We start from the raw sequence: 24,943 nt of genomic DNA, 5'->3' as shown, positions 1-24,943 counted from the left end.
CTCTTGCATGCTCCCTCTCCCTGTAGTTGGTGGGGAAGGAAGGAAAAAGGAATCGTCAGGGGAAATGAATTTCGTGATTTATCCCAAACTGAATTGACTCCTGTCCTCCCACTGCCACAATTAATCAAGAGCTAAGTGCACTGGAGACAAAGAAGTATCACAGAAATGGATCTATTTTTTCTCCTCAACGGCGAACATGGTGGCTCTGGGTGCGACTTGGCTTTAACCCGACAGGAGGGAGCGGCCTGTGTGAAACGACGGCCTTTGACAGGGAGACTTTCTGCTTCGGTACCCTGTGAAACAAATAGTTTCCTACAAACGACCGTCTACTGCCCAACCTTCCACTAATGCGATTAGAGGAGCTAATTTCCTGGGTTGGTTTCCCCGCCATTTCACCCATCAGAGCTGGGTTGCTACAAAGGCCCTCCCTCCTGGAAATTCCTCCTCGACCAGCACCTGTGGAAAGAGTGTGGCTTGACTGGCTTTTAAAAAAAACGAAAGGGATAAGGATGAAGATGCCTTAGCAACGGAACGGCCGTGGGTGTGAAAACCTTCTTAGAGCATTTGCGGCAGCTCCTTCAAACCAAGAATAAGTGTTTACGCACCTCGGATTTGATGATGCCATGTTCTTCCTCACTCGTTAAGAAGCCAGTGTAAGGTACAAAGGCCCTGAGGTCTTGCCCTTCACACTCCGTGAACTGTGACTGGCCATCTATGCTTGCCCACTCTGCATTTGCTTCCAGAGACTTGTTCTTTGGCCAACAGGTGACTTTACCATAATATTCCACTAAAGGGCCATGACTGCTCCAGACTCCCTCTCCCAGATGACAAATCTTTTATTTTTCTTTCAATCTTGACAAAGAGATTAAGAAACCTCCTGTGAGGCATAAAAGGTTATCAGGAGGCCCTGCCCAATTCAGGTACCTCGCCTGGTTGATGAAGTTAATTGAACTTAGGCCACTACTTGAAAAGAGATTTTCCACGAAGGGGCAGAAGAGAGAATCATCTCTCTCCCTTTCAAGAAGAAAGAAGCAGGTCAACATGGCTTTTGGCTTCCAGGAAATTAATTAATAAAGGAGGTTGCATGCAATGCCACTGGATTTAATTAGGAAGTAGTAAGGCCACAGCAGCAGCCACATGTTTAAAATTTATAACCCAGTGCGTGCAGAAAAATGCCTGATCTATTTTGCTCAGTGGTGGCATGGGAAATGTGGGAGTCCCAAAAAAATAATTTTGAAAAGGGTCCTCCAGAACTCCATTCATTCTTTTATAAAGTCACCACCCATTTGGATATTTAGGTTAGGGAAAATCTGATCCAACCACTGAGTATATGATTCTAAGTAGGACTCTGTGGCCTTTCAAAGAAAGGACTATTATGTATATTTCTGTGGTAATCCAATCCCCCATTAAGCACATAGTACATCCTCAGTAAAGAGAACACGAGCAGTGACTATTCAACAGGTGAGCAATTATTTACTTAGCGCATATATATGTGTAGGCTTTATATCAAGAGCTTACGGTATAAAGACATAGCCTCTGACCTAAAGACAATGGGGCGCCTGGGTGGCTCAGTCGGTTAAGCATCTGCCTTTGGCTCAGGTCATGATCTTAGGTTGCTGGGATGGAGCCCCTCATTGGGTTCCTTGCTCAGTGGAGAGCCCGCCTCTGCCTCTCCTTCTGCCCCTCCTCTCCACTTGTGCACTCTCTCTCTCTCAAATAAATAAAATCTTAAAAAAAAAAAAAAAAAGAAGACACTAGTGGCCATATGGGTAAATAAGGAACAAACTGTCTCATCTCAGTTCATGGCAGCCCCATCTTCTCAGTGTCTCAGATAGAAATCTTGGAGTCACCCCTGACTTCTTTATTTCTCTCACATACCCTATTCAATCTATCGAAAAATCATGATGACCCAATCCTCAAGAAATATCCAGATTTTGACCATGTACTGTCACCTCCACTGCTCCTACTTGGGACTAAGCCACCAGTCTCTTTCCCATGGATTATTGCAATAATTTCTAACCAGTCCTCCTGTATCTACTCTGCGCCCTTCTTCCATCTAAAAGCCAAAGTGCTCCTTTGAAAATACAAATGCGATGATATCTTATCATTCCTCGGCTCAAAATCTTCAATAGCTCTCCTTGTCTCCCAGAAACAAGCAAGTCTTTTCAATGCTTCTATGGCCCTATGTGATCTACTCCTATTGCATGACCAGCCTCGTCTAGAACTCTCCTCTGTGCTGATGGAGCTGCAGCCACACGGGCCTCTCCCTATTCTTGGAATAATCCAGACATGCTCCTACTTCAAGGATTTTGCACTGGCCTTTCCCTCTGCCTGGAATGCTCTTCCCCCAATCAACCTGTTTCCTCTTGCCACAATTTAAACACTTCAGCTCCACTGTTCCCAACTCACCCTCAGTATCCCAGTTTCCCTTATGATGTTCTATTTTCTGATAGCCACTTACCGTCTTCTAACAGTGTACAGTTGGCTGACCTATTAACTTACTGCTTACTGTCTCTCTCCTAGCACCAAAAAGTATGTTCCAAGAAGACAGTGATTTTTAACTTCCTTATTTTTGTTCTGCTTATTGTACCTAGAAGAGTGTCTGGCCCATATTCAAGAAGTGAATGAGTGAATAATGGCATACTGCAGAAAATGCTATAATGAAGTCATGTGTATGTATTATACTTGATCAGCATGCCGGGCTAAAGGATCATTGCCTAGCTATCAAGGATTTCATGTAGACACTCCAAAATACAGATTCTGATTCTAATCTGATTCAGTGAAGACTCATGGACTAGTTCATTGTGTATAAATGTGCACAGAGACCCTCTACAGAGGCTGAATTCAGATGCACAAATAGCTTTCTTGTCTAGACACTGTACGAGGACAAGTATATTAATTTCTTTTAAAAAGTCACCGCCCAGTCAGACTGCTATGAGATCTTCTAGATCAGAGGGCAAGCCGTGCTGCTCTCTATGGCTAGGAGGAGGCTGGTTGTGCAAGGTGACCAGCTGAATCCCTTCAGTCATGACCGCACTCCCTTTGTCTTTCTTTTAATTAAAAATGCTTGGGAAATTTCATAATCACAGTGGTTTACAGAAGGATAAGTTGACGTGGAACTCAGCTGGGCCAACTATTGAAATGAACACAGGGTTGACGGTGCATTGTGGTTTAAACAGAAGGACAGATAGGAATTAATCATGTTCCTGAACATAAGACAAGGGTGAAGAATCCACAAAGTAACAAGGTAGGCCATTCTAGCCATGACATGAGAATAACTTGCACCCTAGAACATTTTGGAACAAGCAGGCATAATGAAATGTTGAATAAGTCCACCAGTCAGTTATTGGTTAGAACTGGCACCACAGAAATTAGGGCAAGTAATATCTTTAATAAAACATTTGCTAGGGGCATCTGGGTGGCTCAGTGGGTTAAGCCTCTGCCTTTGGCTCAGGTCCGGTCTCAGGTCCTGGGATAGAGCCCCACATCGGGCTCTCTGCTCAGCGGGGAGCCCGCTTCCCTCTCTCTCTGTGCCTGCCTCTCTGCCTGCATGTGATCTCTCTCTGTGTCAAACAAATAAATAAAATCTTTTTTTAAAGATTTTTATTTATTTATTTGATAGACAGAGATCACAAGTAGGCAGAAGGCAGGCAGAGAGAGAGGGGGAAGTGGGCTCCCCGCTGAGCAGAGAGCCCTATGTGGGGCTCGATCCCAGGACCCTGAGATCATGACCCGAGCCGAAGGCAGAGGCTTAAACCACTGAGCCACCCAGGCGCCCCCCAAATAAATAAAATCTTAAAAAGAAAAAATTGCTAGCCAGTTACCCATAGGACAGATTGCTGTTGTTATTGTTATTTTTGAAGACTCAAAGACAACAATGATTTTTATGCTAAACTTACATAGTAAGTGCTTTCAGAATTTGATGTAGGCCTTCCTATTTATTATGATCCAGAATGAACCCCTGACATGGACTCGGGTAACTACACGACTCTTCCAATACTACTCTGAGGTTATACACATGGGGAGGGGGATATAAAAGAATGAATTTCAAGATCAACTACTAATATGAAAGTACAGGACACCCAACGGCTCTTCGTGTGCACAAGGGGTTAGGAAGGAACATCTGCCAACAGCCCCAGAGAAGCAGAATCCCCACCAATGGCAGGAGATGTGTCATCTTACCTAAGTAGTTATCGTCCTCAGATTTCCCTGAGAAGCTATGCTGCCTCACATCAATATTGGTAGCACCTGCTGGGATTCGGACCACAGTATTGTAACCTGAAAAGAATTGAGTCACAATTCAGTATTCCACAACACAGTTCAGTTTCTCTTGAGTATGGAGTTAAAGGTGGACAACCAAGGAATGCAATAACAATTCTTACTATTAGGTGTCTTCTAGCCAGACGGGTAATGTACCTTAACAAGACTGATTTTATGCCTGACATGAATACTTTGACCTATTACCTGTGGTTAACAATTTTTAAACTTTGACCATTTTCCGTCTCCTGGTTCTTTAGGAACAGATTCTTACCATAATGTACTGTATTAAATGTTCCTGCCACTGTTTTGCATGAAGAATTATCGCCACCACAAACTCCACATTTATCTCTCCGGGCTTTGGAATTTAAAATGTGATCACATCCAGCTTGCTTTTAAAAAGAAACGTTTGAAATAAACGGTAAGTATTATAAAAATACAAAAATTATAAAACATTATGACATGGTAATTAGCATGGTTCTTTAGGCATTCACAATGAATTAGGCATTCACAAATGACAAGGAAGTCTTTTTAAAGTTGCAAGGGTTGAGAACTCAAATTATATATAGCCCTGGTACAGAAAACGTGGTCCTTGGACTGGCAGCCTTAAGCATCCCTGAGGCTGTTAGGAATGTACAATCTCGGGCTCTACCCAGATCCATTGTGGGGTGGGGTGGGGGTGGGTTCTGGCATGTTAGCAAGATGCTTATCTGCTTCATCTACAGATTAAAGTTTGAGAAGTATGGGGCATCTGGCTGGCTGGCTCAGGTAGAATGTGTGACCCTTGATCTCAAGGCTGTAAGTTCGAGTCCTGTGTTGGATGTAGAGATAACTTGAAAATAAAATCTTGAAAAGAAATCAAGCTTGAGAAGTCTAAGTCTACAAATAAGTGGGGTAAATGAAAAGAACTGTTCAGGAATGAAAAAAAAAAGGAATGTGGTGGGGGGCTGTATCCTATAAATAAAGAGCCGACATCCCATGTGAAGGGAGCAACCTCTCTCCACTCTAGACTCCGCAGCTGTGAAGAAATAGGAACCCTACGTTGACGTATCTTTCAAGAGAATCTGGAAAATGGGATTTCATGTGAAATCCCCTGTGTTTAAATACGCTATGAATGGAGGACAAAGCAAGATTCCAGGCTGCCACCATGTGAGGCCAGAGGCTTCAAGCACCTTCTGGAATTTCTCCACATCTTAATGTAACGCAGCCATGTTGACAGAGGTCTGCAAAGGACACCAGCAACGACTAGGACACCAGGACAGAGTTCACATTCTTGTCCATGCTGTCCACTTGTAGGAACTAGCCTTTGAGGAGAAGCTCAATGTTTTGCTATGAACGGACTGATGAGAAAATGAGCGCTGTTGTTGTGAGTCGGAGAGCAGGGGAAGCTGCTGGGGGCTCTTCCCATCAAATCCCACTGACTGGGATTCCCATTTTCCTGGACCCCATGCAAGGATCAAATAAACTATCTCAAAGCCTGGCTACATTTAAGAATGTTTTCTGATGGGTGAGAGCAATGAAATGGTATCAAGCCCTCTAGAAATCACAGCACGGATGCTTTACTCTGCCAGAAATTTCTCGATTTCCCTTCTGAGAGTGATTAACAGGCATGTCTCAGGTAGAAGCTTTCACGCTTGAAATCAGAATGAGAAACCCGACTCCAGCCGGACTAGAGTGTGATCCCTCTCCGACATCTCTCTGGAGCAGAGCTCTTCTAGGAAACCTGCTGTATGAAAGCATTTGGGTTTAACCTTAAGAGCCAAGGTTACAGTAAAGGAGGGTGTGTATCCACGGATTATTAAAATACACTTTCACGGGGAGGTTTGGTGCAGACCCTCACGGAGCTTGAGAATGTCTGAAAAATGCAGGACGCCGGTTCTCACAGTTGGGCGACAGCATCAAGCTGCCATTGTTGATGCTGCCCCGGGGAACACACTTTAAAAACCACTTCCCTGGAGACAGTGCACAGATATTAGCTGCTGCTGGCTCTATCAAGGAAGCCACAGACCACAGCGTGGCAGCAGGACAACACAGTCAAGAAAACACCACCCGGGACTTACCCGGCAGAGGCCCTGGACACAGATATCGCTGGTGTCCTGGCCACACGGGGTCCCGTCCACCACCCTGTCCCGCAGCTGATAATAGGCTGTGCTCCCGGCCACCCGGCAGAACAGCTTGCAACGGTCCTTCATCAGAACTGGAGAGGAAACACACGACGCAGCGTGACTTCTGGGCCCAGACCCCGCGCCAACCTGCCCGCCGTCCGCGGACACCCCCCACCCCGGACACACTTACTTCCACTGTACTTGGGGACCCAGCGCACGCTGGGAAGCAGACCGTTGATGTTAAAATGTTTGCCGTCAAAGTGAGCGCACTGCTCCTCTCGGAAGTCCCGCTTCTGCTTGAGACACGGCTCTGTGTTACAAGACTTGAACTTCATTCTACGCCCTACACAGTACTTGCCACCGTTTTTCGGCCTGGGGAAAGAAAGGGAAAGCACACACGCGCTGGGTCACAAGGCATTTCTCCCCACATCACTCTCTCCTCCGTGGCTTCCTGTCTTCTAGGGAAGTGGCTGACGACAGAGGCCAGGACAGTCCAGGACAAAGATTCTGCAATCCGGGTTTGCTTTCTGCCTTCATGCCAGAAAGTATATGACCTTGGGCAAGTCACCCCACCTCTGCAAACCTCTGCCCTCCATCTGGCAAACTGGGAAAGCGCCATCGGGTAAGGCTGTCTTAGGGATGGAATGTCAGAGCTGGAAATACAAAGCCTGGGCTCTATCAGGCAAGGATCTGTCCTCTTTCTCCTGAAAATCCAGTCCTCTGGTTTTCAAAATGTGGAAAGGAAAAGGGACAGAGGAGTAGCTAGAACGCTCCCCGTCTGCTTTATGTAACATGATATTCTCACAGGAGACCAGACTCACATCTGTGCTATTCTATTTCCATTCATTCTTTCCCTCCTCTCTCTCTCTCTTTCTCCCACCACCCCCAACAACCATGGCTTTTCTTTGTTTTACAAATGAGACGGAATATAGAGAACACTCCCATATTTGGACTAACCTAACAGGAGAAGCAGGAGAAGCCTACCGGTTTCATTAACTTTTGTGTGATGGGAGGTACGTGGTCTGCTTGCATAGCCTCACACTGCAAATTCCATCTTGGCGTGCAACCCCCAATTATAAGAAATTCAAATGTACATGTATTTTCCAGATGGGACCCAGTGAGTCAATGAGACGACACCTCTCCTAGTGGTCCGCGGCTTGCCAAATCCATCATGGAAATGGGAAGATCACAGAATCACAGGAAGCTGGGCTCACCCACCCAAGGCTCGGGCAGCTTGGATTTCACCGTTACCCTAGGACATCTCTGAAGGAAAGTTTTCCACTTTCCTTCTTTAAAATGAAGCTTTCAGAGTCCCTGGGACCATACAAAGTGTTTTTTCATTTTGTTTTGTTAAATCAGGACTTGGGGGAAATGGGACATATATCCATGCCCATAAAAGTATGGAATGAGAGCTAGTCCAGCAGGACAGATAAGGCTTTGGAGCTGGAGCTGGGCTCCAGTCTTGACTCTCTCCTCCTTGTGTGACCTTAGATGAAGTTCTCAGCCTCTCTGAATATTAGTTGCCCCTTCCCTACCATCTACACATGGTAGATGCTGAAGAGGTTAGCTACTAGGTTAATATGTCTGAATCTGGTCCAACGGAGAAGTTTGTTTTGAGTACTGAGCTTGTGCTAAGATATGGGGCAGGTCTCAGTGCTTCTGCAGAGTGCCCAGGGGGCACTGGTCGTGAAACTGCTGCAGTGTGCTCCCTAGATTAACAATGTGCAAACTAAGGCAAGAACGTGGGCCTTGTAGCTACACAATAAACGCCTCCACATCTGCCATCGGGCCTCTCTGAGCTCCATCCTGCACATGTGAAACAGAGGATACAGTGCACCTGAAAAGTGCATTAGGAATCTGAGAAGCTTAGTAAGCAGTCTGATAAGTACTGTTATTTATCACAAAGAAAACCGTAACTAGGGATACAAAACGATATGTAACCTCCCACTGCCTAGGTCTGATTTTTTCTCCATGAAACACAACTAAGTCGGTGTGTCTTATAGCTGCCTGCTGCACTCAACTCACTAACCCACACTCGTATCTTGCCCTGGAGTAAGGCAGACATGGACAGGAGGTTCAGAGAAGTCAAGGCCTTTGCCATGGTCCACACAGCTCATAAGCGAGCTGGGACAGGACTAGAAATCCAAGTTTCCCAGGTTCTTTCTTTGTCTATACTCTCTTGCTCCATTATCCAGGAACAATAGTCCAGAGTTTTTTGTTTTGTTTTGTTTTGTTTTTTTTCTTCTTTTTTTCTTCGTTGGTGCCATTTAGAGATACATCCTTGGTTTCCTGGATTCCAAGCTCTTCTCTAAGTACCAAGACACTCTAGTCTCATGTATAAAATATCACAGATTACATGTAAATAAAAAATCAGGCCCGGAGCGCCTGGGTGGCTCAGTGGTTTAAGCCTCTGCCTTCAGCTCAGGTCATGATCTCAGGGTCCTGGGATCGAGCCCCACATCGGGCTCTCTGCTCAGCGGGGAGCCTGCTTCCCCCTCTCTCTCTGCCTGCCTCTCTGCCTACTTGTGATCTCTCTCTGTCTATCAAATAAAAAAAAATCTAAAAAAAAAAAGAAAAAAGATCAGGCCCACACCTGTTCAGGTGAAACTTGCCTTAATGGCGGTACAAAGAAGAACTCTTCTGTTTTTCCACAGGTTGAGATACTCTTTGTGGAACCTTTCAAAAGGGCCCAACTAACGATGGAGGATGGATCACTTATTTATTTGCCTTTTTGAAATGAAATTCTTCCTTTTTGAAATGAAATTCTCCACAGTTGATTTTTTTTCTTTTGGCTCTCTTACACAAGAAGTCTTAACTCACTCCTGAAATCGCCCCAATGCAGCAGCTCCTGGGACTTCAAATCAGAAACCCTTAGAGGCGGCTTCCCTTAGGAAGGCAACAGTCCCCACCTTGGCTCGCTTTTGCACACTATCAAGTGGCAAATGGCATTTAGTGACTTCCTTTTATAAGTGGCATTTTTCATAAACACTCCATGGGCGAGGCTGTATTGTGGACGGTCACCAGCAGGGACTCTGGAAACGGAAGGTTTGAATCCCAGGCCTGCCTCTTGATAATGGTGTCATCTTAGGTAAGTAGCTGAATCTCTCTGAGACTGTTTCCCCAGTTGCAAAAGGGAGACAACACTAAGATATACTTCCTTGGGGTGGGTGAGGGTCAGCTGGGTTAATCCATTCCAAGTACGGGAATAAGGTAACAATGAGGTAACAATGGTTTTTACATTTTAAAAAATTAAGAAAAAATAAAACATGTATTTTGAGAGGCATAGGATTACACGAAATTCAAAGTTCCATGTCCATAAACGAGGTCTAATTGGCAAATAGCCACACCTGCTCATTCCACTGGCCCGGTGTACATTTCCCACTATATCTGCAAGGTTGAAGAGTTGGGTTGGAGATCCTGTGATCTGCAAGTCTGAAATATTTACTGAGCTATTTTATGGAAAAATATTCCTTTACAGTAAAGGTGTGCCCACCCCTGAGCCACTCTTATGTGCAAGGCTCCATGCCACTTTGTGTGACTGTGCCCAGCCATGCTGTGAGGTAGGTAGTGGCATCCTTGTTCCTGAAGTTCGTTAATGGGGTTCAGAAATATTAAGTAACCTGGTCAGGTGACAGGCCATTAAGTAAGAACTGAGGGCTGGGAGACAGCATAGGTCTCCCTGACCCAAAGCTTGTGATCTGAGGTCTTTCCTATGCTGCCTCTCTTGAGATAGGCTTCTTTCCATTTCAGGACTCCTTCTGTGACTTTATTGGCTTTTTATATAAAGATAGATTATACTTTATTAATAAACACAAATTTGCCCTTTCAAAATACATGGCTTTTCTTTTATCCCAAATCATCTCTGCCTGATTTGCAAGGACCATATTATGGGGAAGGCTGTAGCCTACTGAATTTACCTTTTAGTGTGGAAAAAATTCACGTTATAGTTTTTTTTTTTTTTTAATTCAGATCATGTTGCAATTTAACAATTTGGCTGGGTAGGAATATTTTTTCCATGCAGACAAATAATACAAATGATAGGAAACGCAACTTTAAAAATATTAATCATATTGTCCAACTATTAAAAAACTGCATTTCAAATAGGGGTGGAAAGGGCTGATGGAAATTGCTAGATGAATTACTATGAAAGTAACTACATTCAGCACAGCCAAGCTGAATTTTTTTCTTCAAGTGCACATTACACAACCATGCCTATGACTATACAAAGAAAACTCATGACACTACATGGCCAAAGCTACAAAGGCATTTTTGCAAAGATCATCACAGGTGCATTCCACCCTCAGGGAAAGCTAAACTTTGGTCTGCAAATGGGTTTGCACAGAAATCTCAATGTCTATCTGTATTTACAATGAATTGGAGCAGGCAGATTTGGGTTAGCACAAAGAAGGTATTTCTAGTGATAGGACAGGCAGCTTCAGAAGGTAGTGTGTTTCCCGTGCATGGACGGTTTGAGAAGAGGTATAATGGCCAGCTGCAGAGGTTGCTGAAAAGCTCTTCAAGGATTGGATGGGATGAGCCAGAGGGCTGTCCTTGCGATCATTCATGATCCTTCCTAATGGAGTGATCTACGGGCCTGGATATCTTTATTCATTCCTTAGTTAATGGCTCTCCCAAAGCAACCAATTCTTGAATTTTGAAATAAGCTCCCCCAACTCAGTGCCTCAAAAAGAAAACTTTGCTGGGGCGCCTGGGTGGCTCAGTGGGTTAAGCCTCTGCCTTTGGCTCAGGTCATGATCTTGGGGTCCTAAGATCTAGCCCTGCATTGGGCTCTCTGCTCAGCAGGGAGCCTGCTTCCTCCTCTCTCTCTGCTTGCCTCTCTGCCTGCTTGTGATCTCTCTGTCAAATAAATAAACAAAATCCTTTAAAAAAAGAAAAAGAAAACTTTGCTGCAATTCTTTACAGCCAAATGAGAGATTTGTTTTCTTAGATGAAATAGACACAAGTCTATTACCTTGTCATCAGATTTAATTAGCAGTTACTATGGCGAAAGCTTAAGTGTGAAAATATCTAGTTCACAATCTTCTTCTCAAATATAGGAGTTTATTAGTTTTTAATTTAACTTACCTCCTAATTTAAAAGAAAAATAGAAGCACCAGAAGAGGGAAAGCTTTGCCTCTCCCAAAGAACTGGCATGGTTTTTTAAATTTTTGATGGACCTGTAAAAATTCTACAGACTTTTGTTCTAGCCACCAACAAGCTCAGAGTCAATTTAGAGCACAAAATAAAAAGGACAGGGCCCAATTGCCTGATAATGCATCTTCTAGTTCCAATACTGGTCTTGCTTTAGTACTCTAAGTTGTGTTTTTGGTGGCTCTGATTTTAGATCTTACTGTATTACGTGTTTCTCACAGATCAGATGATCATGTAATTAATTGTCCAATCCAGGACACTAGAGAAAGTAAAGGGTAGCTATTGATAACTTCTCCTGACAACAGATGTGAACAGGGACAGTTTTTACAGATTGGAACACATGCTCATCTTATCTGTAGGGCATGGATCATAAATGGGATTAAAAAAACCAAATAAAACATTTAAAGACAAAATGGTCGGGCCCCATTCTCATGATGGTAAATCAGCAGCACTGCATACTGAAAAAACCAAAAACCATTTGACCTAAATCAGAAAGCATCTGGTTTCTACAGCTTGCTCATTAGGACACCATAGTCCAAGGCTCCTTCTCCTTTGTAGCTTTCATGCTTTTGCGGGGACGGGGGGGGGGGGACCTAAAAATACAGCATAAAGTATTTGGATACTAAACACATCCTTGAATCGCAAGAATACTGTAAAAAAAAAAAAAAGTCCAGCATTCTTAATAAATATACCTTGGATACTAAAAATGGGGCTCTACAGTATATTCAGAAGGGCTCCTCAAACTGGGAAAAGACAGGTTGCCAGTGATGGTAACACCATTCTCCTCCAGTTCCTTGAGAATCAGAAGCTATCCCTTCTGCCTTCTGCATAACGAACCATGTGCTCTGTGAATTTCTCTGCACAGGCTTTTAAACCGAGATTTGGATCTGATTTTCCTTTTCCTGTGTCCCTTTCTCTTGTCCAACGGACTTCCCCGCCACTGCCATTGTGAACTCAAGGTTTTGTGAGGCAGACTCCTTCCTCAATTCACAGGGACATCCCAAAGAGCAAATAGCTTGGAAGAGCTTTCATGGAATGATGTCAGCCCTGACACTCAGCTAGGTGAATGGTGCTCTTTTAAAGCCTTCCATAGCAAACAGCAAGGACAAGGACCTCTAATTGAAGTCTTTAATGATCAGTTCCTAACTTCTGAATGTGAGGATCTTTGCTTCACTTTGAAGCTCAAGATCCTTTCCTGCTGAGATCTTTACACTGGGTGATTTTCTTTGTCTGGCTCTTTCCAATTATGGAGTGATTTATCTCTCTCCACTTTCCACATTACCTCCAGAACTACTCTGAGACTTAAAAAAACAAAAACAAAAACAAACAGTTCTTCTGAATGAAGTATTCTTGGGTCACAATTTCAAAAATGTCCACTTGTTGGCAATATTCATATCCTCATGGCAATAACAGCACACTGGAATAATAATAATAATTTGGCTCTCTGTTAACACCGAACAGTTTTTAATTTTTAAAAAGTGTGTCGTATTTGCTATTAGCTTAAAATGCTTTATTTTATTTTATTTTATTTTTTCTAAAAGATTTTACTTATTTATTTGACAGACAGAGCTCACAAGTAGGCAGAGAGGCAGGCAGAGACAGAGGAAGGGAAGCAGGCTCTGCGCTGAGCAGAGAGCCCAATGCAGAGCTCCATCCCAGGACCCTGGGATCATGACCTGAGCCGAAGGCAGAGGCTTTAACCCACTGAGCCACCCAGGCGCCCCTGAAATGCTTTATTTTAATGCTTCAATAATACAGTTAGGATTTATAACGGACTTTTAAAAACAAGTTGTGGAAAACTATATATAGTATGATCCTTATTTCATATTACAGAATACTTATTTCATATACTACATATTACATGACAAATCTTTTTTCAAAGCCCAAAGTGATACTATCCAATCATTTTCCCCTGGTTATTTCCTTGTGGGGTATAGGTGGGAAATAGGAACAATGATAACAGAAATTTTTTTATCGTGTAGCTTTGTGTCTGGATTTTTTGAAAGCACGTACTATATTTATAGTACCGTTTAAACCAATACAAAATTGGTTAACCACTGTTAAACCAATACAAAATACAGACTCTATTAATAATCTAATGTTTTGTGTTTATACCCATAGTGAGAGACTAGAGTCTATGTTTTCTAGCTCTTGAACTGTCTTTGCAGAGGCTAATATCATGTAAACATGAGACAAATGTTGGACTGTGAGCAAAAGTACATGAAAATAAATAGATCATTATCTGTGATTTGTACTAATGAGTATTTATCATGTTGGGGCTTGCAGCAGTGGCCTAAAGCTATGTTCTTTTTTGTTTAACACGATTCATATTTTTTCTTATAAAAAAACTGGAAGCTCTGGCAACACTAGGCCATCTTCCTGCCTGTGAACAACCAGCTGGATCTGAGCTGTGCCCTGTACTTAAGTCTCTACTACCCTGTAGGACAACCCTATTACACTGTACCAACCCACTCCCTGGTCTTACCTGCTTGTTTCTGTCCTCAATTCAGTCTGCTACCCTTAATGTGGACTCATAAATGAGTCCTGTGCATGAAATCACTTTATATAACACCAAAACAAATGGGTCTTCAATATGGTTATTGGCTTAGACATCTAAAAACTACCCTGATTCTATGAGGACTCCTTGGTCCTCTGGCCTATAGAGGTTCAATGACCTCTATAATACCACCCTATGACCTTCTGTTCCTTTAGATTTTGATACACCTTAGATCCAAATAAAATTTGATGTCATTCCTTATGATAAAAATATGCTTTCTTAAATCTCCTTATAAACACACACTCTTACTGTGACAGAGGCTGGGAAAAAACCCCATCAACTTCATTTGAACACGTACTAAAGGCTAGGCTGGTAAAGACAGCCACGGTCTTTAATTTAATGAGAATTACCCCAAAAGCCAGGCACTCCCAGTCTGTACACTGTCTGGTTGTGGGATGGACCTTAAGGCTGCACCTGTAAGACGGCTACCTTGACCCAAAATGAATTCCTGCCTTGGGGGATCCAGTCCCTTAGCCTCTGCTACCACTACCCGGGGGTCTGCGTGCCATTTGAGGCATTTTAGTAGCTAAACTGCAGAGGCACCGAGCTACCTACAGTCTGGAGAGAAATGTCCAATTTCTTCCTTTCCTTGGGACAATCCGTCTGTTCCCTTTGTTAGCCAGCTATACTGAGCTCAGCAGGCAGTGAGATATGTCTGATGTCAAACCATTAAACAGGCCAATGAATACAATAGCACCTACTGCTTGGCAGACAGAACTTTTTTTTGTTTTTGTTTTTAAGATTTTATTTATTTATTTGTCAAAGAGAGAATGAGTGCACAAGCAGGGGGAGCAGTAGGCAGAGGCAGATGGAGAAACAGAGAGCCTGACGCGGGACTCGATCCCAGGACCCTGATATCATGACCTGAGCCCAAGGCAGATGCTTAACCCACTGAGCCACCCAGGCGTCCCAAGGTAGATAGACAGGATCACGGAAGAAAGTGTACTACAGAGGACGGTGCCTGGGAAGAAAGAGATCGGCTATTACTAGTCTAAGCAACCCTAGAAATCCACTCCCTCTTGAAGGGGGAAGGAGCTCTCCATCTGTCCCCAGCTACATCATTCCCTTCTGGAATGTGCCACTCATGCTATGCCGATAAAGCGACAGCAAGAATTTCTAGGACTTACTCTGGTCTGTTGCACTCCCGAATAGCTGTTTTGATGCCCCCTCCACACGTTCTTGAGCAGGTTCCAAAGGGACTCCAACTTCCCCAGGATCCATCCGTCACGGGGGCCTCCATTTCTTTGGGGACACAAAATCCAAACTTGCAGTGCTGTATTTAATAAGGGGAACAGTGAGGGAGAGATCGGTGCTGGAGACATCGTAGGACCCGCTACCCTTTTGAGTATGTACCATACTTCATTCCGCCTCCCAACCCCACCATGTGCTGGTTTGAAATGCTGCCATTTTCTATATGAATAATGGAAACAGTAGGGATTTTCATCATTATATGGCCACATTCTATATGAATAATGGAAACAGTAGGGGTTTTCATCTTGTACTTAAGGATTTTAGGTCCTGTCTTCATTTACCGCTTGCTTGACTGAAATGAGCCCGGGAGTGACTGGCTCCAGGCAGTCAGGCTAACCCCTGTAGCTGGCTTCGAAGTGCCCAATTAGTCTACTTGGAAAAAATGAGGAGAGGAAGTGGGCAGACTGGTTGTAGACGGGGCCAACACGAGTTCCTGGATTTGTAGAGCGTCTCTCCATTAAGAAGGCTCAGAGACGCTGGGAGCCCGGTAAAATATATTTTATTGCTCCCTGCGGATTTGAAAAGCCAATTTTAATTAGGTGGGAGAGGAAAAAAAAAAAAAAAAAGCAAGTTACATGATTCCCATAAACTCACTTCACCAAAGCACACAGGATGAGACCAGAGCAAAATGGACAGATTACCGACAGCCCTAAACTTTATGGCTTTTTTGTGACTCATGGCTTCAGAGTCTCCAGCCTACAGCAGGAAGAAGGCCATGATGCTTAAGACGAAACAAAACAGAATAAAACTCCTCAGCAGGACAAGGGATTCGGAGAAGCCCATTTCAACCCTCTGCCATTGTTGGGGTGTGAGGCCCTGACACAAAGCCGAGGTCACTGAGCAGCGGACAAAAGCGGAGTGGAGGCAGGGGCGGCAGGAGGTGACGCCCCGCGGCTCGCTCAGATCTCTCAAGTGGAGCTGGTGATGGCCGGCTGCCGTGATTTATCTGCAGGGAGGCCACAGGCAAAGGCAGACCCACAGCGGCCGGGGGTGGGAGAGTGCGCTGGGAAAGCGGACAAGTAAGGCACAGGTGAAGGTCCCCAACGCAAGGGGCAGCCGCACAGAAGCCTCGGTGAACGATTATTCCGAGAGCACAATTAAGCTTTCTCTGTTTTGCAGCGTCCTCTCTTGCAACAACTCTGCTGGGGTGTCTGAGGATGTCCCCTGTCCCTGGGCTGTGTGGCTAAGGCTTAAAAGGTTCTACATTCAAAGATCCTGGGCACTTCTATGCCCAAGAAATGTGGGCAGAGGTAGAGGGGGTGACGTCACTCTCGGACATCCTCTTCACAATGGTCTTTACGGGGGTCGTGAACATTTATTGGAACATACGCACATAAAAACAAATGAGAGAGGTAGCCTGGGTCTGCAGCTCCACCATCCAGCGAGAACGTGCCAGAAGCCACATGTTTTAAAATTTATTTTAAATGTTTAGAAACCACATTAAAACAAGTAAAAGGAAAACTGAAATGAATTTTAATACCTTTTATTTAGCTCAAAATAGCTGAACATTATTATTTCTATATGGAATCAATATAAAATTATGGTTGTTTTTTGTTTTACATTTTTTTTTTCATACTAGGTCTTTAACACCTGGTGTGTATTTTCACTTAAGCACATCTTGGTTCAGAGTGACATTTGAAGGGTTCACTAGGCACTTGTAGCTGCTGGAGGCTATACTGGACAGCGGAGGTCTTGGAAGGCCAAAGCTTGGCAGGCCAAGTGGGGAGCCAGGTCTCTCCCACAGACTAACCTTGTGACCCTAGGTGAGTTCCTGACTGTTCCTACAGTGTTCCTAAAAAATGGAGACCAACATGCCAAAGTTGTCTTGAGTAGAACATGAGACACAGCACATCTGAAGTACCTAGTATACAGTGAAACACATAGAGGACCTGACTTAAATACATTCTCAGGGCTCTTAGTATTGGTCAGGCAGTGTTCTAAGCATAGATAGATATTAACATAGTCCTCCTAGCACACTATAAAATAGGTACTCTTATCACCCCCATTTCTACTGAAAAGAAAACGGAGGCACAGACAGGTTGATACCAAATATCAGTAAGGGGCAGAGCTGAGATCGAAACACAGTCTGACTCAAGTGTGCACTCTTCACTGTGACACATGCTGCCTCTCAATTGTGAGCAAATGGGGACACTGATTTTGGCATGTAAACAAAGAAAAAATTAAAATAAAAGCAAGATTAATGACATGGTTAGGTGAGGCTGAGACCCCCAAGTTGTCCACCCGATATCCAGTCTCTCTGTTCTCCTTGGAAATAGACTACATTATTTTCCTAGAGCCTTGTACAGATAAGAGTAGTCAAAGAGATGTCAGCAGACTTCACTGGCTGATATTCCTAGGAAGGTCCTTTTGCCTCTTTGTCCCCTGCCCCTTGGCTTCATTCTGCCTGGAACTCCCACTTGATGGCTGGAGTTGCTACAGCCATTCTGTGACCTTGAGGATGAAGTTCATTTGCATATGATAATGGAACAGGAAGAAATTAGATTTATGGAGCTGCCACAACAGTCCCATAACCTGCCTAGTTTGGGACTAGTTTTTTTGTGTGTGTCAGAAAAAAAGAGCCAATTTGATTACATTACTATAACTGGATCTCACCTAAACAAAATTCTTAATTAATATTCAATTGGAGTCATAGAACATGACCCTCAGATTCAGCCCTCAAATCTTCCTGCTAGAAACACATTTTATAAATCCTACAAAGTAATGAGATATTCCTATACTTCTAATTAAAAACTGGTCTGCAAATCAAATGTTCCTTACTGATATGACCACTGATAGGTAGAAAGGGAATGACAAGAAGAGCTGAGAAGAATAGGAGAAGTGCCTGAAGTGACAGAGGCTGGAAATCAGGGCTCTTTGGGAGATATTTACCACAATGACCTTATTTTAGCAGGCAAATTCGATAAACAATACTTGCGTGCTGGAATAGCCACCACATCGTAACAAAGCAATAAGGAGCTGGTACAGTCCTAGCCAAACAATAGTCAACCTTTTCTAAAAGCATCTAGAACCATTTAAATGGTATTTTACCTAAACACATCTTTTTTAAGGAGTTTGGAAGAGGGACTTGGAGGTCCATTTTGTCCCAAGAAAGCTTAAAATAAGAGTTTCAAACCTCAGACTCACGAACGGGGTTAAAATGAAATGTTAATGGGCTTAACAAGAGAATGGAGAAAATAAAGAGAATTAGAGTCATTCATCAAAATAACATTGTGTCAGCAGCCCAAGACAGATCACTGCTGAGGGAGCAGGGCAGAAAGAAGAGAAAGAAACAAAAAAAAAAAAAAAAAAAGGAAAAATTAAGCCCACCACAAAGGGAATCCAAATTAGTTGGAGAAAAGGCATATGGTTTTACTGCCAATTCAAAAAAATAAAACAAAAACAAAAGTAAAACAAAAAACAAAACAAAACAAAAACAAAACAAAAAAAAACACACAAAGAATTCCTATGCCAACAGATACACCATCTTCTGTGTTTGCAACATGCATAAATGCTCTTCAGGAAAACAAACACACATATGGCCGCATTTTTAATAAAAGCTGCTAGGCTTGGCCACTTTTTCTAAAACAGAACTACCCACGTACCTATCATGTTCTCCGCATAGTTACTTCTCTAAGTGTCCTGCCCTTTGGAATGCCTTGAAGTCTCTTGCTCTTGCCAAACACAAGCGTACAAGGAAAATGACTTCTGAAAGACCTCCAAATTTCCCCATCCCTCAGGTATAAGATTACCCTGCAATCCCTTATCTCCTGCTTCTGTTACAAAAACAGAAGATTGGAAAAAGATACAACAGACTTTCTCCCGAATTCTTTTCTGTTGGAGGATGACTGAGATACGGCACTGGCTATGGTGAGGTTGGTAGCCTGTCTGCCACAATGTTACGGAACATAATTCACTTCATCCTAGTACCGAAACTCTTTGTTACGGTTTTTCCAGCAATAACATATATCAGAAACAGACTTAGTAGGTGGGTGCCTCAGACTGGCAAAGAACCTTAACACAAGCCCAGTGATTTTTCTGAGCTCAAAGAGAATTAATTTAAGTAATAGAGTGGGCAGGCTCAGACTCAAGCCAACTAATCCAGTTATCAATGAGGTATATAGTCTGTTGTCATCTTACATCAGCTGCTAGCACCTGTCTGGGTCACTGTGCTTTAAGCAGGACTCGGAGGCCACATTGTCATTTTGTAAGAATGAATGAATGCTTAATGGTTGTCAAGGAAACCTGAGAACCACAATCCCACTCAAATCTATGATCTTCTGGCCATCAAAGCGCTTAAGTTAAATGTTCCACAAAAAGCGAAAAATTCTTCCTGGCTAAGGACATCTATCTCTTCTTATGCTTATGAAAGGTGCAAAAGCTGTAGTGTCCATGATCATACATAGCTTCGGTTGGTCTGTTCATTGGACAAAGCTATATTCTCTGCTGCTGAGGTCTTAGCCATCAAGAAGTGAGAACATGAGCTGATTTAGTCTCCAAGTAAGTCAAGTATAAAATCAGCTTCATTGTCGTTTTTAATTTTTTGTGGACAGAACTTTATAATTTTTCAAATAACATTCATACCCTCCAGCTCACATCACTTTACAATCACCAAGGCAGATGGGTAAGGAAGCCACTGGTCCTCCTGCTTGAGCACTGGAGACAGAGGAGCTCAGTGAGCCCGAGGTACTGCAATTATAGGGAGACTCTCTGGCCCCTTCAGACAAAGCAAAGGAGGAATGTGGGGTGGGGAGGGGCTGGAGTGTGGGGACACTGCCCTAAAAAATAAATAAATAAATAAATAAAATATAAAATCGGGGAAGGGAGCATTCAAGTCGATCACTTCTGAGGACCCCTTCCATAGAAACATGCTGAGTGCTACTCATTCCTCCAAAGTGGAGGCAAAGAAGAAGAGAACAGGATATTAGAGGTGAGTGAAGTGGACCATGGGAGGAGGAGAGAAGAAAGGAAAAATACATGTAAGGATGTCAACACACTCAGAATATAGCCCAGGGATAGCATGAGTGGTGAGAGAAAGAATGCCCTTTGCCATAGGGATTAAAAAAAATCAGGTTTAGATCTAAAACTTTAAGTAGCCCATGTTTTGGATGGTGATGATGATAATATAGCAAGTTTTTAGTTTCTAGATGGATACCAGGTACAGAAGTTTGTATGAGTCATACTCCTAGGTGTGGGGGGGCATTGTTATTTCCAGGCTGTATAAGGAACAGATTTTTATTTATTTTTGGTTATTAACAAGTAAGTGGGAATCATTATAACCAACTCACAACATACATTTGCATATTTACCAGGTGACATCACAGCTCTTTAAAGGGACCAACGCAGGCTGGAAAAAGCCTGGTATCCCAGTAGTGAACAAAGGAAGTTTGCTGTATTTCTGTGTTTCTTTGATTTTTGAAATTTCATTTATTTTATTTGAGAGAGAGAGAGAGAGAGCAAGCGAGCATGAGCTGGGGGAGGGACAGAAGGAGAGGGAGAGAATCTCAAACAGAGCCTGTGCTGAGCGTGGAGCCCGACGCGGGCTCCATCCCACAGCCCTGAGATCGTGACCTGAGCCAAAATCAAGAGTCAGAGGCTCAGATGACGGAGCCACCCAGGTGCCCCTGTGTCTCCTTGATTTTAAGATGCTCCATCAACTTAAAAGCCAGCCTTCCATTGCCGCCCCAAAAACAGACAAAGAGAAGACAAAGACAAAAAAGACAAAGCAGAAAAGAAACACTGTCTCGCGTTAAACCAAACAGCGTGTTGGGATTGCAGGAACGTTAAAATGAGAGAAAGGATGTTTTCCAAATTGAGGCAATAATGCTCGCTCTGTGTCTTGTATCAGTATTATCCTAGAATGTAAGTTCTCATAATTTTCCAAAGCAAAATTGAACCTCTTACCCCCCAAAAGTATGACACATGCTGAAACACACTGTGTTGTATACTCTAAACAACGGTGACTAAAACGACAGCTAAAATCGTGCCCACTTCTGCTACCCCTGGGGTGTTACTTGCCTTTCCGGGCTCACACTCAGTCCCGTCTGCCCAGGGTGTGTGCTGAGTCCGGCATACTCCATCCACATTATTGCACCAGAGTCGTCTACACTGCATCTGTTCGGTTTGGTTAAACAACAAACCAGTGACAATGTGATTAGATGATATGGAACCAGGCAAGGGTTGCTTTCAACTAATGTTTTGCCAACAAGATAGCATAGGTTACAAACACATTTTTTTCTCCATATGATGATTGATAAAATATTCCAAGGGCTACGTCTAGCAGGACTTCAGGTGGGGTAAAAGGGTGATGTTTGCTATCATGGGAAACACAGAAAGGAATATCATCTGGGGTGAGTTTCACTTAAAAATTTTTATTCTTTCCATGGAATCAGTGTACTTCACAATTCCCCTGGTATTTCCAATGTCTCTCCCACCAAAACCACCAACCAGACACCCAAAGGAAGAGAGTGGGGTACCTCAGAAAAGCACATTTTTGTCCATTTGCCTCCTGATAACCACGGGGTATCATTGGTCCAAGTGTCCACAACATACACATTAAAATATCCCACACTCATCAGTTAAGCTACCTATTGCCAGAAATGATTTCAAGCCCCATGGGGTCAGAGGGCACAGCCCTGACAAGCTACAACAGGGACACAGGTTTGTCTCATGAATGACCTTTACCGAATCTAGAAGAGTCCCTGTTATAAAGGTCATCCAGACAAGTCAGTGGGGATGAAAGGAGCCGAGGAGAGGAAAGGTTTGAGCTACGCCACTACTGGCTTGATCCCCCTGTCTTCTCTGAATCTCAGTTTCCCACGTGCAAAATGAAAATGGTAATGACATCTCCCTTCTGGGCCATCACGACAGAGAAGTGAGAATGCACAGGTAAAGCACCATTTAACAGCGAGCGCTGTCACAGCTGATCGTCATCGTCCTTATGTCTGTGGTCATTAATGGTCAATGGACCATTCTCCACTTGGCCACCCGTGGTTTACGTGAGAGTGAGAAGCCCTTGGGAAACCGTGGATTAAAAACATCCAGAATCAATGGACAGGGGCAGAAGTGGCCCCCAAACACTTACCATGTATGGGCACACCTGAGAACCTGGTCCAAAAATCAATTCACATTGTTTATTCACGTCGTACAGGAGGCCTGGCAGTTGGGGAGGCAAAGGGTAGGATCTGGATTCAGGTTCATTAAGTAAACACTCGCCGTAACCGGTGCTATGGAAAGCAGAAAAACACAGATGGTGAGAGCCATGACGAGAAGGGGCTGTTAAGGGGTCCAGATGAAAGTCAAGGCCATCCCGCCATATTAAAGGTAGAGAGGACAGTTCCTTTATCGGATGTGCTTTATTCTTTATGTCCCAGGCTAACATCCAAAAGCGGAAGCTCCATTTTTGGTGTATACTCGTCTGAGGAACCACTGGCTCTCCACACAAAACAGTCAGTAGGAAACATGCAGCTTTTACAGCGTTTGTCACAGTTTGGGGCAATTAATCTGCTTATTTTTTACTCTCCTCTCCAATAGACTGTAAGCTTCTTAGGGGCAAAGATAGCGTCTTTTTCACCCAAGCCTGGGGCTCTAAACACCATAGCAACAGGTCTTTGGTAAATGTTTGCTGAGTAGAAGAGTGGGTGAATCAACAACTCTAAGAAGAAAGACTTCAGGCCATCTGGTTGGCGAGAAAAACAGCAACCCTCGAGTTCTTTCACTTTTCTGCAAACACCTCTTCTGGAAAATTCACACCTGGTGAGTTCTGATTAATAAGGCCCCACTTCCCCGTGGCTGGAGAAATAGACACCCAGTGACCTTGGACCATCACTTAACCTTTCGTACAGCTGGGAGAGAAGAGCCATGAATCTGTGACACGGGGATATTGTATAATGTAATTGGATCTTTGCGCTGCCTGGCAGGAAGCTTAAAAAAGAAACCAAGAGAAAGAAAAGAAAGAAGGAGAGAGAGAGAGAGGGAGGGAGGGAAAGAGAGAGACAGAGGAAGAATGTTCTTAATTCAACCACATGGCGGTCTGTGTGATCTTCACCCACCCCCATAACCCTCTTGTGGGTCATCTCGCCACCCTCTCCTTTTCGGAGCCAAAATTACTAAGTCAGAACCACAAGAATTCTGTGGCCTTCCCTCATCGCCTCTTCACATTCATGGGTCCTCCCCCCCAAGGCCCGAACAGAATTCATCACTTCACCAAGAATGAAGCCACATTTACATATTTGCTTTAAGATCCCGGCCTTCTCTTGAGCTCCGTCTGTAATCTTCGAAACTCGGGCCAGGAGAGGAACGGCACAGATGTCAGAGAGGTTGTTTTTTTTTTTTTTTTTTTTTTTTTTTTTTTTTTACCTCCTCCCAGGAATGTCAACAAAAATAACAACGCCAAAGGAATGCTTGACTCTACATTTTCTTTCCCACAAGGAGCTCGCTACCCGGAGACCAGACACTAGAAGCCCGGGCTCAAAGAAAGTTGAAGTCTTACTCTAAAAACTCAGTGATATATTTTCGACTACATTTTGACCACAACCAGGGGTTGGTGTAGAAGTTCAGCGTCGGAGCCATGACATGCTGGGGGCTCTTGACGCCTTCCTCCTTGCACTTGTTGTTGTCATCATGAGGCATGTTAAACCTAAGGTCAAAGACACAAAGACAGGGACGACAATGAATACCAAAGCACCGAGTTCTTATCACTGGTTCAAGGAGGCACCTGTCCAAGAGAAAAATGTTGACTGCCTTCTGCATTTTGAATAGGAACCCACATCCTGGGGAGCAGGAGAAAACTTCCTAGAGGGTTGAAGAGGGAGTGGAGCAGAGAACGTGATTCTCACCCAAGTTAATACAAAGTGCCTTTAATGTATATATATATATATATATAAAAAATGACATCACAGGGTGCATTAGCTGGGTTAAGAGTCCTTTTTGGAATTGCAGACGCTCCGAGCGTGCTATAGTTCATGCTAGAATACAGTAGTGGGAATTCCTAATAAGCCATTCAAGGCCAACTTATAGAGTCAAGAATTTGGCAAGTTATGATAACACTGCAAATATAAAGAGTCCTTCAAGTGTCAAACCTTGAAGCCAAAAACTTTCTAATAAGAGGCTCACTATGGGTCTTGACATCTCCTTTGGGGTTAGGTTGACAAATGACACAGCCACGCAGGTATATCATTATAAAGGTATGGGAAGTTCGTGCACAATAAAACCCATTAAGGAAAGCTGAAAGCGTAGAAACTAGAAGCATGCCAATTCCACCGGCTTAACGCAGACGGGGCAAATCGTTTCATGCCTCCTGCCAACGCCGATGGATTGGTACTGCTTCCTCAAAAGTTGGGCACAAAAGGATTCTGAAACGAATCCAGGTTCTGCCCTGAGAAAAGGCTATGATGGAGTACCAATGTCCTCTCAGGCCTGGGAGGGAACTCCGCAGCGGCATTAACACATACTTGCCATTCTTGGCTTCGCTGGAGGAAATGGGGTGGGGGGAATGATAGGAAGCATTTCTCAATCTAGAAACATCAGTTCTATGACCCACATGCCATTCTCAGCTCTGGTAATGAACTCATGAACTCAGAGGGGATGTCCTCTCTGGATGCCTCCTCCGTCACAAAATTGGTGC

At 43.6% G+C, this 24,943-nt stretch overlaps 1 protein-coding gene across 3 annotated transcripts in view; it reads right to left on the bottom strand.

Moving 5' to 3' along the window:
* ADAMTS9 (ADAM metallopeptidase with thrombospondin type 1 motif 9) overlaps positions 1 to 24,943 on the bottom strand; it is a 163,955-nt gene that overhangs the window by 101,924 nt on the left and 37,088 nt on the right. For all 3 annotated transcript variants that reach the window (XM_013053585.2, XM_013053584.2, XM_004738308.3), the window contains exons 9-16: positions 23,810 to 23,956; positions 22,403 to 22,544; positions 21,337 to 21,432; positions 15,198 to 15,343; positions 6,553 to 6,734; positions 6,318 to 6,454; positions 4,532 to 4,649; positions 4,183 to 4,278 (exon numbers count right to left, since the gene is read on the bottom strand). In XM_013053585.2, coding sequence (XP_012909039.1) covers positions 4,183 to 4,278; positions 4,532 to 4,649; positions 6,318 to 6,454; positions 6,553 to 6,734; positions 15,198 to 15,343; positions 21,337 to 21,432; positions 22,403 to 22,544; positions 23,810 to 23,956 — 1,064 coding nt within the window. The remainder of the gene's footprint in view (positions 1 to 4,182; positions 4,279 to 4,531; positions 4,650 to 6,317; positions 6,455 to 6,552; positions 6,735 to 15,197; positions 15,344 to 21,336; positions 21,433 to 22,402; positions 22,545 to 23,809; positions 23,957 to 24,943) is intronic.

This window comes from Mustela putorius, unplaced genomic scaffold (assembly GCF_011764305.1).
Source record: "Mustela putorius furo isolate JIRA1106 unplaced genomic scaffold, ASM1176430v1.1 tig00000095_pilon_pilon_pilon, whole genome shotgun sequence".
Classification (NCBI taxonomy): Eukaryota; Metazoa; Chordata; class Mammalia; order Carnivora; family Mustelidae; genus Mustela; species Mustela putorius.
The sequence above is the reverse complement of the archived record's forward strand: the minus strand, read 5'-3'. Positions and strand labels throughout refer to the sequence as shown.